At 48.0% G+C, this 15,395-nt stretch overlaps 1 protein-coding gene across 1 annotated transcript in view; it reads left to right on the top strand.

The window, feature by feature from the left end:
- Positions 1-15,395, top strand: part of LRP8 (LDL receptor related protein 8) — a 260,617-nt gene that overhangs the window by 226,768 nt on the left and 18,454 nt on the right. The window contains exons 10-12 of the mRNA XM_067535605.1: positions 3,152-3,323; positions 11,795-12,022; positions 12,786-12,904. Coding sequence (XP_067391706.1) covers positions 3,152-3,323; positions 11,795-12,022; positions 12,786-12,904 — 519 coding nt within the window. The remainder of the gene's footprint in view (positions 1-3,151; positions 3,324-11,794; positions 12,023-12,785; positions 12,905-15,395) is intronic.

Below are 15,395 nucleotides of genomic sequence, written 5' to 3'. Positions count from 1 at the left end.
GGCATGAGGGAGGAAGGACTCACATTTTTAGAACTCCAAATGGAGCCTTTTTCCTTCTCATTGTTCCCTGTGTCCCAGCCAGGCCCCATCATGCAGGGTGCCTCTGCCTCCAAACCAGCCTACAAAAACTCTAATAAACCCACTCTTTCCTTAAATACTTTCGCCTCGGTTACAGTCTTTTTGGCAGTGACCTCTCACTGCTGAAAATAGGAGCCATTGGGCTAAATCATGCAGTCCTCACTCAAGCAAAACTCTGACTTGTAGCCTTATGATTAATTTGGGGTGCAGAATGCACTGGTCACTAATAACAGGTTTGTTCTTTGGTGACTACATAGAGATTAATGCTGATGATTGGCGAGACACAGAGAGACTTCATGAATTTTATTAATACCATGATCAATAAAAACAAACTCACAGAAAACAAGGTTACTTACCAGTAACTGATGTATTTCCAGATGTGTTGCTCACGTCCATTCCACGATAGGTGAGTGCTCGCCACCGTGCACGGTTCCCAGAACTTTTTTCCTCTTAGCAGACCCCTGTAGGGCCGGCTCTGGTGCCCCCTGGAGTCCGGCGCACATGCCACAGTATATGAGGCGCTGCCGGCCCTACGCCCCCTCAGTCCCTTCTTTCTGCCAACTCCGGCAGCGGGGACGGGGGCTGGGTTGTGGAATGGACATGAGCAACACATCTCGAAGAACATCAGTTACTGGTAGTAACCTTGTTTTCTTCAAGTGCTTGCTCATGTCCATTCCACTATAGGTGACTAACAAGCAATACCTTGGAGGTGGGTAGGAGTTACCGGTCAGCTGCCGTCAGCACAGCTCTGCCGAATCCCACGTCCTCTGTCGCCTGCTGGGCGATGGCCCTTGAGCTCTGGTTGTGCTCTGTGATGGTTCCCAGAAGGGACACCCTTGCCTGCTGGTCACAGAACTTGATGCATGATGTAACCCGTGAGGAGATGCCATCTCCTCTCCTCCTCCGAACCGTGCGGTTTGGAAAAACACAGGGAGAAATTTATTTCGGTTACAATGAAACTGGGAAACCACCTTGGGCAGGAAGGCTGGATGCAGCCTCAACTGCACCTTATCCTTATAGAATACTGTATAAGGGGGCTCAGAGGTCAAGGCCCTAAGCTCGGAGACCCTCTTCACTGAGGTGATGGCCACCAGGAAGGCTACCTTTCCTGAAGGCACAAGCAGGGGGCTTGAAGCCATGGGACTTTCTATCTAACTACACTTAACACTACTTAACAACTACTTAAAACTAATGAAAGTACTTTGAATAACAAAGAGTTCAAACAAGGGGAATGGCACTTGCAGAGAGCAAGGCTAGTTCCAGCAACTGTCACGGGTGGAAAGAAGGGACTGAGGGGGCGTAGGGCCAGTAGTGCCTCATATACTGCGGCATGCACGCAGGACTCCAGGGGGCACCAGAGCCGGCCCTACAGGGTCTGCTAAGGGGAAAAAAGTTCCAATAGCCGTGCACGGTGGTGTGCACTCACCTATAGTGGAATGGCCATGAGCAATCACTCGAAGAACTACTAAATCAAGAATAACAGCATGCATACTCACGAATTTGCGGGGCTGTGGATTTCCCTTAAGGTGGGAGACTACACTGAGGTTGTCACTATCCCAAGGTCCTGTGGAGGGTTGGGTTCAAGTCCTTTTTTATGCACTTATTCCTTACACCCACCTATTTCTAAGATTTGATTAAGTTTTGGCCGTTAGTCCATATTTGTCATTGCGGTTACCCATTTGGGGGGCTCCGACAATTGTCGTAAGCATTTGCGCAGGTAGCAGTTAAGAGAGTTAAATAAAGCCTTTGTGCTTTGGATAGCGTATCACAAGATATATGTATATTCCCAAATCTTCTGACCCCAGGTGACTTACTTACGTTAATTCTTACTAGACCTAATATGGCCTTATACTAACTATTAATACCAGTAGCCTGAAGTTAAATACTAGGGTTCAGGCTCACAGAAAACCCCATTTTAAGATAATCTTTAAGTTTCTTTGCTTACTCCTACTTGCATTATATAGTAGCTTTAGCTTAATTTGCACTCAGCTAGCTTTTTCTAAGATATAAATGTGATTATTTACCTGATCAGCTAAGGTCATGGGTCAAAAGTCAACACACTGAAAATATGCAGAATTATTCGACACTTTTTTTTGCTGGTTCTGAGGGACACAGCGCATATCTCCAGGGCTCGGTCCTTACACGCAGTGCTCATCCCTTTAGCATATCTACACCCCGTGCAATGGGAGGTTTTCCTGAGTACGTACTCAGAGTCACCAAGGAAACTGAGGTGCATACAGGTTTTCCTGAGGAAAATAATACAGATAATATGCCTCCATCTCTCCTGAGTTTGTCATAAGAAAAATCAACTTGACATTTCCTGCTAGAATTTCTGGCCTTAGTGCCACAACCACAGTAGAGATGGATGCCATTACATTTGACATGAGCTTCCAGGGCCAGAGGTTTCATGCCTGCAAAGGGCAGACACCAGCTGAGTGAGTCCAAGAGCTCTGCTGGAGCACACTTACGTGTGCCCCCTACACCTCCTGTTAGGAGATGCCACGTGTGTGGTCTGCAGTGCCACTCTCTGGTGGCTGGGCATGGGCCCATCTACTTGGACATGGTACTAATGTCCCTCTACACTTTGTACTCAGGCAACGCAACCCCCCAGGAGGGCTCTGACTGCCTTCTGCACACAAGCTGGGAAGGGCTGGCCGTGCCTTCTCGCCCCCTGCCCTCCTAGCTCATGCAGGCATGAGTAACCAGAATCTGACCCTAAAGTCATATCATCTAGAGTGAAGAAACCCTTCAGTATTTCACTTGTGACTTCTAGCAAACCGGCCAGAATAAGAGTAAATGTTTCTGCTGCTCCGGAGCGTGGCTGCTCCTCAGACCCATCATGTTCTGATGTAACAGCTCCCCCTCTGGGAACCAGTGACATTTGCTTCTGGTACACAGTAAAACTCCCCCTACGATATAACTGCATGTAAATAGGCAGCATGATTCCACTGGCTTCAGTGAGATTACCCTCCATGTTATGCCCTGCATAGCGAGAGCTGAATGTGGCACTTAGACGCCTGCTGTCAAGTCAGCTGGTAAAATAACAGTCACGCCTGTTTGTTTTCTGTGACAGGCAAGAGTCCATACCTGATCTTCACCAACCGCCACGAGGTACGCAAGATAGATCTGGTGAAAAGGGACTACTCTCGTATCATCCCCATGCTGAAGAATGTGGTGGCTTTGGATGTGGAGGTGGCAACAAACAGGATATACTGGTGTGATTTGTTCTTCAGAAAGATCTACAGGTAATGGATCAGGGCAGGTGTGTGTTCTGGTGCCCACCGTATGGTTTATTTTATACTACTGACAGTAATGGTGATCTGTGAGGATGCCCACATTCTGTTGAACAGTGGCATGGTGAACAGCATCCATCCATAGGACCACAGAGTGTCTCTCTCTTTATTGGTTACACACTGTGGCCCAGATTTTCAGTGAGCCTACAGAAATGTGCAGGCACATGACCTGCACGTGCTGTTACCCGAGTTGAGAATACAGGAGCGTTTTTTTGTGGCACTAACAGATACCTCTGCAAGTGCGGCACCAGGTTATCTGGGCTATTATTATGTATTTGTATTACAATAGTGCGTAGAGACTCCAGATAAAATCAGGGCCTCTGAGCTGTATGCTGCACAAAAACAGGATATGCCCCAAAGAGCTTACTGTCTAATACACGAGGCAGGCAAAGGGTGGGAGAAAGGCAGTGCCATTGCCCTCATTTTACAGATGAGGAATGGATGCACAGAGAGACTAAGGGTATGTTCACAGATGGGATTTAGGTACCGAACTGACACTTGAGGTGCCTAAGTCCAGCAGGTGAGTGACACTGACATTCAGCGACGCTCAGCTGCTGCTTATGCCCAAAGGCGCCTCAGTTTCCATCAGTAAAATCCTTAGGTGCCTAAATTTGTACTTAGGGGCCATGTGCACAGCCACCTACGTCCTGGAAACACTGAGCAGCTTGGTGCCTGACTCACACCGAAGCCCCAGCAGGTTTCACAAACTGGGCACGTCCCCCATCTCTTCCATCGGTGGAACCCAATCCCATAGGTGTGTTCAGAGCTAAGAGATCAGACTCTGCACAAAACGTGCTGGCAGTACCACGGCCCCCTTCTCCCAATATCCCAGTGGTTAGAGCACTCACCCAGGATGTGGGAGACCTGGGTTCAAATGCCTCCGCTCCCTGATGTGTACCAGGGACACGTCCCCAGGTCTCCCACCTTCCAGGGCTATGTGGCCATGAGTCTCTCTGTCTTTCCTGCTGAAGCTGCTCCACTTCGTATGAAATACTTAACCATTCACTGGGCCAGAGAGAGAGTTAAAATGACTCTGTGCTTCAGTGCTTAGGGCACTTCCCTGGGAAACCCAGTTTCCAGTCCCTGCTCAGTGAATATTCAAAGCATTTCTTACAGAGTGAGCTGCCTGCCACTCCAGGAGAGGGTTTACAGCTGTGAATGCAAGCAGAGGGAGGCCTGAATTTAAGTACCCAACTCCCATTGAGGGGCAGGGGCAGGCCACATCCCTTCTCCACAGTATTTCCTATGGCCAGTTTAGACAGCTCCCCACTCAGCTTGCTGGCTTTTGGGAACCCCATTCTTAGGTGCCTAAGTCATCCCATACATTGTATGGAAAGTGTGGGTGCCTGATTTGGCGTTGTGAATTCCACTAAGCAGAAGCGCACTGAAAAGTCAGGTGCTGTGACATTCAGCATTGCAATGCTTATGTCCCCATTGTGAATACAGCCGTATGTGACTTGTGGACACAGGAAATCTGTGGCAGATCCACAGATTCATGTCTCCTAAACTCTGGTTCAGTGCCTTAAATTGGACCATATTTTTTTTCACTCTCTCCCTCTCCCCAGGTGTTTTTATGGCACCCATCCCCATATTATGTAACGGGACCTGCTGAAAACATTCATCTGTGTGTCACTGGAACACAGTATTCAGATTCATTTGCCAATAGAGTGTTTAATCAAAAAGTGCAGCTGCATTTAATTTATGCACCAAAACTCCCTCTTGTGCACTCTGATTTGCATTGGTATTGCACCCTACTGCAGCATCTACCGTGATTTGCTCTGGTTTTCAGCTAATGCTCAGAGGGCGGTGTACTAAGTAAGTAGCAGAGCCACAGGCTGTCTGTAGGCTGCAGGAGCTCAGATTCAAGCGGTAGGGAAATTTGCCCAAGCTGTGAAGAGGTAATCGAGTGGCTAGCCGGGTATGTAAGTAGCTCTGGGGCAGTGGGAAGCTGGTCGGGATGGACACTGGCTGCTTTCACTCTGAAAGTCTGACACTCTAGAAAACCGGGGCTGGATAAGGATTACACATTCATACACAGAGAACTATTTAACACACACAGCTACTTCTGACACACCGATAGCAAATACTTCCAGGTTTGGGACCTCCGCTCAGTGCTCATACCCTTGTCATGGCTACATGAAGGATTTGTTCTCTAGCCAAGCAGTGGGATATTTGTCTCTGTTATTCCTGTTTGTGTTAGCTTTGCCATAAGCCTTAGATTGTCTTCACAATGAGCTTTTGCGTCATAATCACCTATAAGCTGTTAACTCTTCTGTTTAAGATAGTGACATCTGCACTGGTCTTGAATGTCGTTCATGCAAAAGACTGTAGTGCCCCATCAGCGATGGAGCAGAACTCCTCTGGGGACCTGTAATCTGTAATAAACTTGAGACACCACAGCAGGATGTAAACACGTGGTGTAGCAAATAATTACTGGCAAGAGAATACTCTCCTGATTTATGCTGGGTGTCATCCGTGGATGGTCACTTCCAGCCTGCATCTGGTTTTAAAAGACTTCTCCCACACAACAAAGACCTTCCATTATCCACAATTGGCCTACAACTCTCAATCACTAGATCCTTTGACCAATCAAGGTGGAACTTCAGGAAGGCAGACTGGAAGAAGTACACAGACGCTCTAGAAAAGGGTTGTCTCCAGACCATCACGCATCTTCCCAGTCTGTGAAGCTTTCCATCGATTCTGAGGCGCCATCTTCAAAGCTGCCTGCACATCCATCCTGTGTGGCCACCCTCCACTCTACACGCCGTGCTTTGATATTGAATGTACTAAACTGCTTGGTCAAATGCAGCCTCTGGGATCCAGATATTGCTGATCACCTAATCAAGTCCCTGGATGCTGCTAAACTGGCACGATGGGAGAAGACGACTCAGAATCTAGATATGATTCACTCAAGCCAGAAATGCTGGAATTTGACTTGCTGTCTAGGCACAGTTTTGTAACCACCGTCCCTAAGCCAACCAGCTGGCGTGCCAAACCAAGCTGCCAGTTCTATCAGAGAAATGCCACTCGGCAACACAGAGAGCCATTCACAGGCACAATTAGACAAAACCCTAAGTGCTATTAGATGTGGCACTGCTGCTGGCTGTGACAACATATTGCGAGAGGTTTTGAAGCACCTCGGGACTTGTGACTGGGGCAGTTCTTCCCACAAGTGGTAAGCGAAGAGCAGCTTCCAAAGACATGGTGAATGCCAAAAGTCACTGCTCTCCTGAAACTGGGGAAAGAGCCACAAAATGGCTGGCAAGAGACACCCTCTTTTTAACTAGTATTCTCTTAGCACGGCATTTCCACCTCCTCGTCTCTTCCCTTCTCTTACAGCCCCGTTTTTCTCTTGGGGGAGGAGATGTCCCATAGTCCCTTACTGCACAAGACAGGCCCCCACTTAAAACAGCTTAATTCAGTTGTCCCTTCAGAGTTTTCAAGGGTCTCTTTAGAAGGTTTAGTTCTTCTCTGAGTCGTGCTACACTGAGTCGTGTCTCTATGGGTGCTACACTTCAGGTGGGCATGTCCCTCCGAAGCCCTTGATCAGAGATTTTCTGTTAGCAATGTCTGTTCAGCCTGCGCATGCACTCTGTGCCACCAAGTGCCGCTCTCCCAGGGCATGTAGGATTGCACGGGCAAACTGTCCTCCTCAGTTCCTTCTGTACCACCTCCTCCTGAGTCGGAGATCTAGCATGTCTGCCTTGTATGTGCCTCAGCGTGTTTTGCAGCTGTTCTGTAGGTAGTTTAGTGTTTCTAGTTAGTTTAGTTGTTGCTAGTATAGAATTAATTAATGAGAGTTTTGGATCTTTTTCCTCTCTTTTTCTGGGGAGCTTATTTGGCCTGGCTGGGCATGCCTGGCTTGCCAGGTTTCAAACGCTGCCTCTCCTGTCAGGAGGCTCTCAGTCAACGATGGCACTCTAAGTATATCTGTTGCTTGGGAGAGTCGCATATCTCCCAAAAGTGAAACTATTTTACCTGGCTCTCAAATCTAGAGCATGGAAGAATCAGGCGACCAAATTGAAGCTTCTGCTAATGGAACTCTCACTTCAACACACTTCTGAGTTAGATCAGGACACACCCCTGTAACCAGGCAGATCCAGTATTCCTTTGGCCTTGACTACGGTCTCCTCTAAGAAGGGGAAGACGTTAGAGGTCTGAAGGAGGGCGCAGCAGAAGAGTAGCTCAGACTCCCATCACGAGGAGCCAGCTCCTACTAAGTCTGTGGTATCAGCGGCCTCGACCTCTCAACTTGGTACTGAGGGGCTGTGGGATCCCAGAGCACTTCAGAGAAGCATGGCTCCAGCAGCATGTGTGAAGGACAAGGAGGCCCAGGACATACACTCCTCTAGAACAGCACCATCTACATCAAACTTACCAGCAGTGCTAGCAGAAAGGAAATTATCGGGAAGAAATGTTCTATTCTGCAGCCCAACATCACGCACAATTCTTGAGGTCTGGGAAACAGTAAGCATTGTACAGGGAGGGCAATAGAGAAGATCAGAAGAAAAGGAAAACAGGATCCCTTCCCACTTATAACATTTGCTCAAAGGGCAAAAATAATTTCTGGGCCACTGCCTGCAGCAACTTCCTGCCAAAGGATGCCTATGCAGAGGACAGGAAGTCAACCTCGTAGTGCTTAATCAAGGTGATAGCGTTTGATCAGGTAGGTCACCTTACAAATTTCTGCTGTGGATGCATTTGCTCTTTCTGCCCCTGAGTTCCTCAGGGATCACTTGGTATGTGCTTTTGGAAGCAGAGTCTGTGATGCCTTGTATTCTTCCACAATACATAGTCTAATCCACCTAGTAATGGAGGACTTGGAAGTTATGAGTTCTTGGCATTTCAGGAGGAAGGATACAATCAGATCTCCTCTCAGACTGTGTATGTTTGAGATACATTTTCAGATCCCTTTTAACATCTAAGATACCACTTCTCCGTAGTGGGATGCTGTGGCCTTGGACATAATGAAGAGAGAACCACCTTTCGGGAAGCTTGGGAGGAAGAGTTCAGCTTCAGGATAAATTATTCCACAATTCTGAGCACCACCCTGTCCTCATGAAACACGCAATAAGACTCCTCCATAGAAAGTGCTTACAACTCCAGTGCTTGCCTGTCGGACGAGATCGCTGTCAGAAGGCAAGTTTTGAAGGACCAATAAAACGCTAACACTGATGTCAGCGGTTCAGAGGGATGGTTTGTCAGGGCTCTCAGTACAAGTGGCAGGTTCATTTGGCTTGGCTAATTGGACTGCCTGAAGGAATCCGACTACCTGGGGTTTCTCTACCAGAGGATCTGCAGATTCTGAAAACATCACACTACTAAGGGTAGAAACCTGACATGCAGTAGTGCTGAGTTGGAGATCTTTCTTCGTTGAAGCCTTCTTGGAGAAAATCCAAGATACCAGAATTCCCAGATTTCTAGGATTTGCTTTGTGTTCCTGGTACCAGCCACAGACCTTGGTCCAGATAGAGGAGTATGCTGTCAAGGTTGAAAAATGTCCTGATGACTTTGGGGAAAAAGCCAATGACATTAGTGCTTTCTTTTCAATAGCCAGCCTGCTAGCTGCAACTGTTTTGTGTCCAGATGAAGAAGAGGCCTTCGTGAAAGGATGTCCTGTCTCCTGGGGAGCTGTAATAGCAGTCCTAGCCTTAGGATCCCATGGACAGAAAAATGGAGGCTACCTTAAAAAAAAAGACACCGAGGCCTCCTCAGCCTTCCCTAGTAGCTACTTGCTTTGCAAGGGCATCTCTCTCCTGGCTGTAAGATCTCAGAGTCCTCCAGGGTAGAGGTCACCCTGACTTCAGTTCTACTTTAAAGAATGTTTCCCTGGCAACAGCATTTATTGCTGACACGTCAATGGATGTGATGAGATTCTCAGCCTAAGCCCTGCTCTCCAGCTCAGTGACCAGGCGCCACTTACAGCTCCATCCCTGGAAGGTGGATAGCCACTCGAAGCAGGTGGGCCCTGCTTTTTGGAGAGAAGCTGGACCCAGTATCCGGAGCAGTGGCCTGGGAGCCGGAAGAACCCCCCCCCCGCCGACTACGACACCCGGGGAGCCAGAAGCGACCTGCCGGAGCAGTACCATGCCTGGGACCCCGAGAACTTACCGGCCCTGCCCAAGGTCTGGGGGCCACAGGACCTGGAAGAGCTGCCCTCCGAAGATGAGCCCATGGAGCTGCCCGAGCTGCCGCCCGTGGATGAGGAGGGCCTAGCAGGCCCCAGCGACCCAGAGGGGTAGTGGCAGACAATGCCACAAAATCTAAACAATCCCTTCTGACACTTTTAAGAGAGAGTACAGACCAGCCGTCAGACAAAGGCACTCCTTTTGGCCTTCATCCTTGCAGAAATACCAGCTAAAGGGACCTCAGATTCTCATATACTCTTAAAGTCAGAAGGGACCAATATGATCATCTAGTCTGACCTCCTGCACAACGCAGGCCACAGAACTCACCCATCCACTCCTGTAATAGACCCCTGACCTAGGACTGAGTTGTTAAACTCCTCAAATCATGGAAAGCTGTGGAACCATGGCTTTGAAGGAAAGCCCAGAGGGACCCTGCCACTCCCAAAGCCTCTTTATCACAAACCACATAGGTATCCACCAGACCTGAAGTCCGGGGCAGGAGTTTCCCATTTCCTGGAGGAATGGGTTGCTTCGGACATGGATCCAGGGGTCAGGGATATAGTGAGTCAGAGATACTCCCTAAGGTTATGGGCTCTACCCCATCCATTCTTCATCCAGTCCTCCATCACAAAGAACCCCAGTCTAATTCAGAATCTAATTTCCTGGATATGGGAGTAATAGAGAGCATCCCCTCAGAAGAAAGATTGTCAGGGCTCTGCACCATCTTCATAGTTCAGAAGGGGAATCGAACCCATTTTAGATCTCAAAAGGGTTAACAAGCAGATGAAGAAAACCAAGTTCTGGATGGAGACCCTAACCTCTACAGTATCATCCCAGTCCCAGGGCGATTTTCTGACATCAGTGTATCAGGCGGATACATGCCTCCATATCTGATCAGACCGTGCCATTGCAGATTCTGAACCTTTGCATGATCAGTACTGGACGCTCTGATTCGGCTTGTTCTCGGTTCCCTGGATCTTTGCAAAGATAATGGTGGTAATCATAGCTAGACTCAGGTCACAGGGATCCAGTCTACTTCTTCCTGGATGGCATCTTAATCAGAGCTCCAACCCCAGCAACAGCATACAGATACGTTCCTGATGTTGAATCTCCTGCAAGCGCATGGCTGTATATATTATCAATATTAAAAAAAAAGCTCCTTGATACGATCCACCACAATAACCCACAGACATCTCAGTAACAGAGAGAGCCAGCTCTAGAAAGGTTCCACAAGATTCAGGACCTCCACACGTTGTTTCAGAACGGCAAGAGGCCCACTATAGCACTGAGCCTTCAGCCTTCCTAGGATCATGCATAGGGATCACTCTGGGGGTGCAGTCACACATCAGGAGCCTTCAAGTCTGCATTTTGAAGGTATGGGACCACGCTCTGGAATGTGTGAAGGATTAAGTGAAGGTTCCAGTGATGGTGATCAGCTCCTTAAAATGGTGGTCAGACCAGGGCGATGTGTGCAAGAGCATGCCCATGTGCCTTCCAGATGCCCTGATCCTCACAAATGGCGCCAGCCTTGTGGCCCCAAACAGCTCAAGGCATCTGGAACCTGGAGGAAAGGACCTGCAGCATAAATCTCCTGAAACTAAGAGCAGTCGAGGCACTATGAAGGTTCAGATCCATCTTATAGGAAACCAGGTCCTGATTCAGTCAGACAACATGGCCACGGTTGTGAACAACCAAAGGGGAATAAGAAGCCCAGTGCTACACGCCTACAGGATGTGAACAACAGAGCTTCTTCTTTCCCTCACAGTAAGTCACATAAAGGGAGACCTGAACCGAAAGGCAGATTGGTTCAGCAGGTTAAAGGGGAACAACTCTAGTGATGCCTGAATCAGGAAGTCTGCATGTTACTTGTCCATTCCTGTTCTTCATTTCACTTAATCATGCCCGAAACATTTAGCATGCTTAAGTCCTGTTGAAGTCACGTGCTTAAAGTTACATGCTTGGCCGAATCAGGGCATGTCAAACACAAAGTGTGCACAGAGCTTTAAAACAAATAAACATGACAGCTCCCTGTCCCGAAGTGCTTGCAATTCAGATATCTCTGCCAAAACAAGGGGGTGACCCTAAACAAAAGGCAGGGTGGACGGAATGAAAGGATAATGGTTACAACAGTGAGGGATGCTGAGATAATCAGTGCTGTGTTTGTGCCCTAGTTCAGGAAGGTGCCCAGCGTTCAGCTCTTTGTAACTCATTTCCTCCTCTGTGTAAGCTGCAGCTTCTCTGCACTGGTCCTGACTGCGCTGTTCGTCGATCAAGTGAAGATTCTTGTCTTTGCAGTGCCTACATAGACAAAGCCGATGACACAGACGAGCAGGTGATTTTGATAGACAGTCAGCTGAACTCCCCTGAAGGCCTGGCGATGGACTGGGTTCACAAGAACATCTACTGGACAGATTCGGGAAACAAGACCATCTCTGTGGCCACTGCTGATGGAAGCAGGAGGACGACGCTCTTCAGTACTGACCTAAGCGAGCCCAGAGCCATTGCAGTTGATCCGACACGGGGGTAGGTGTGAAGATGGAGTGTTGTGTCATGGTTTCAAACTGGCATGTTCCAGTCTTGTTTTCTCTCCTCTCATGAGCTTGCAAACTCTGGCCCCAATCCTGTCAATACTTACAAACCTACTTAACTTTAAGCACGTGAGTAGTTCAATTTAACTCAGTGGGATTGCTGATGTGCTGAAAGTTAAGCACACGCATAAATCTGCCTCACTCTGTGCTAATAGGAGTGGCATATTTATGGAGTGTTGGTTTTTCTATTAGTATTTTTAAAGCATCGAGTCCTCTGGTTGCAAAAAGCAGCTTTGAACTTATGTCTCAGAAATTCTTTTGCCCAGTTCATGTGTCAGATGTGGTGGAGCTGGTCCAGTTTAAAGCGGGGTACATGATTTGTGATAAAACTGAGGTAGTCTGATGCACAGCTGAACGAGCAGGTGTTTTTAGTGCTGGATATAGAAAAGGCCAGAGATCCAGCAGAAATTCCAAGAGAGATTTTACAAGTACTAAAAAATGTTTATAAGCCCGTGGGTAATATAGTCCTGCGATACAGTGCTCTTTGGGGTAGAACTTATAGGAGGAACCCATCAGCTCCATAGTGTAGATGTTAAGCTGGATCAAAATAGCAAAGACCTAAAACATTGAGTACAAAGGGCACCACACCTCCTGATTTAAGACAAGCTACTCAAATTATGGCAGATGGATATCTTGGGGTAGGGCCACCTCTGCATGTAGTGTGAGTTATTGACTTTTGTTTTCTGTGACTCTTTCAGCTTCATGTACTGGTCTGATTGGGGAGACAAAGCTAAAATTGAAAAATCTGGCCTGAATGGCATGGATCGGCAAGTGCTGGTAACAGACAACATTGAGTGGCCTAATGGCATCACACTAGGTAAGTCGAAGGATCAGTAATAGATCAATGTAAGTGGTGAAGTTCCCTACGTCTGTGGCTCTTTAAATATACGTTTATTGTTATACAGGAATGGAAAATAATCATTGAAAATCCAGGCTGCTTTGAAATGACAAGCATCTGCCGCAGAAACAAGTGGCCAGCACGTTCCCTCTAATACAGAGGGTCATTTATATAGTGTTACGTGGTCTATGTCTCCACTGAACCAAGTAATCAGGCAGTTGCCTGTCCATGTACATCCTTCATGCCCTTCTTTACCTGAACTGTTGAGCCATGACTTAATCTTGTTCCTCTTCAGACCCAGTCCTGGCAACACTCACTGACTAGTTCCAAAGCTTATCACCATAAGTGGTTTCATCACAAGTGGTTTCATCATAGTAGCAAGCACTGTGCTAGTCAGTGAATGCTGGCAGGATCCGGAGCGTAGATGGCAAGTTCTTCAATAGAGGGATGTGTCTATCTCCATGTTTATAAAAGTGCCGTGTAAATTTGCTGTGAGGTTTAAGGGTTTTTTTTGTGATTACAAGGAACATCCACACACTGGAGATGGTGCAGAGGTGTACCACTCCATGGAGGCAGAATTCCTTACGGAGCTTCCTGGCATGAAGGGGGACATGCCTGCTGCTATCCCCTTCATGAGGGCCAGCATACTCCCCTGCCTGCCAGTCCGGCTGTGCAGGTTGAGGTGTTGCAGGGCTGGTGCTGTGTCCTTGCCGTGTCTGTAGTGTCTTGCACCCTGGTGGCACAAGAAGGAATTGAAATTGTGCTCTGTTTCTGCACAAAGAGGGGAGGCTTCTTGTGAACTTGCAGAGCAGTTGGCCATCTGGCCCTGAATTAATCAGCAATACGCTGGCTCAACACCATTTAGATGTGAGAGCCCCTAGTTAGTATTGCACTCGGGAGTTTTGACCTTAACAAGTGAAGGAGAGTCAGAACCACTCAGCACGGAAGGGTTAGGTAACAGGGTGCTTGGAGGGCCAGGCAGCCTAGTGGTTGGCGTGCCTGACCTCTGGTCCCTTGTTGAAGTGCCTCGATCTTTTAGGAAGGGGCAACAGGGGGACACAGGCCCTCCTTCTCCAATGGGTCGCAGCCCAGGGCCCTGTGTGAGTCGACCCCTGAACAGGGAACCCTCCCAGCCGGCAATCGAAATCCACTGCCCTGTGCTACTTCCAACCACTGTTTGGGGCATGGCCCCTACAGTCCAGTTCCCTGGGGTGGCTTGTTTCCGGTAGCACCCTCTCCTGGGCATTACCTTGCTGTGGTCCCAAGCACCTTCAAGCAGGGCAGCCATAAGTTTGGTGAGTACAAACCCCACAATGCCTCTGGGCGTCAGTCACCCAGTTACTTCAGTTGCCGGAGGCTCCTACGTTTTCTCCGCAGCCTCCCTTGGCTGGAGAGATTGTGCTTACTCCCTGGTGCTGCCTCCCTTGGCAGGCTAGTGACCTCTCTCCAGTAGGGAGGCAACTACCTCCTCCTGCCTCTTCACCAGTAATCCCCAAACTAAGCCAGGCTCATCCCCCACTCCAGGCCTGGTGCTGGCTGCAGATATAATGGGGTGGGGCTAGTGGGCCCAAAGGCACTCTTTAACCCCTGCTGTGCTGGCAGGCAGTTTGTCCACTACATCACAGGTTATTACTACTACTATTATTAATTCATAACGTTTGCCCTTGTTATTAATTAACCAACAAATCAGTGGTTCGCATTTCAACCCAGAGCGTGAAATGATTGCTTTTATTAGTGGCAGTCACTCTTGCATTCAGGTTAGTTGATCTCATCCAAAATTAGAATTTGGCCCAGGAAGAAAAGGTCAGTTCATGAAGTCCTACAGTGGTTCGAGTCACCTTCTCCCACTTCTTCCCCTCTTGGCATCTGGGCAAGGTGGAGTGTTTGTGTTCCTGCTTAGGTGTCATCCTTGTCCATGAAGAGGAATATACTTGAAAATGAAACATAGGAATGGCGTCAAGGAAGTAGGATTCTCCATCACTGGAAATCAGGATTGGATGCTTTCTAAGAGAGATGCTCTAGTTCAGTACAACTATTGATTTTGAAACAGGAATTCATTCATGGAAGTCCTATGGCTTGTATTTTGCAGGAAGTCAATCTAGATGATCACCCTTCTGCCTTAAAATCTATGAATTTATGAAAATGTGAAGTCATCCACCATTGGCTACCACCATAATAATTAGCATTAATTGCACCTTCGTCAGGCGTCTCAGCAAAAAGCCGCAGACTAAGTGGCCTGGAGAATGAAATAGCCTCTCACTGTTGGAAAAGATCCTTCCAGGCAAATCCTGGTCAACACTACAGACCTATATCGGTATAATTATGTCACTCAGGGGTGTGAAAAATCCACACCCCCTGAGCAATATAGTTCTATCAACCTAACCCCTGGTGTAGACAGCGCTATGTTGACGGGAGAGCTTCTCTTGTTGACATAGCTACCGCCTCTTGCGGAGCTGGATTAAATATGCCA

The sequence above is a fragment of the Emydura macquarii genome, unplaced genomic scaffold (assembly GCF_026122565.2).
Source record: "Emydura macquarii macquarii isolate MOO-44397 ecotype Brisbane River unplaced genomic scaffold, CSIRO-AGI_Emac_v2 contig_3506, whole genome shotgun sequence".
Classification (NCBI taxonomy): domain Eukaryota; kingdom Metazoa; phylum Chordata; order Testudines; family Chelidae; genus Emydura; species Emydura macquarii.
This window is presented reverse-complemented; position numbering and strand designations above follow the sequence as displayed.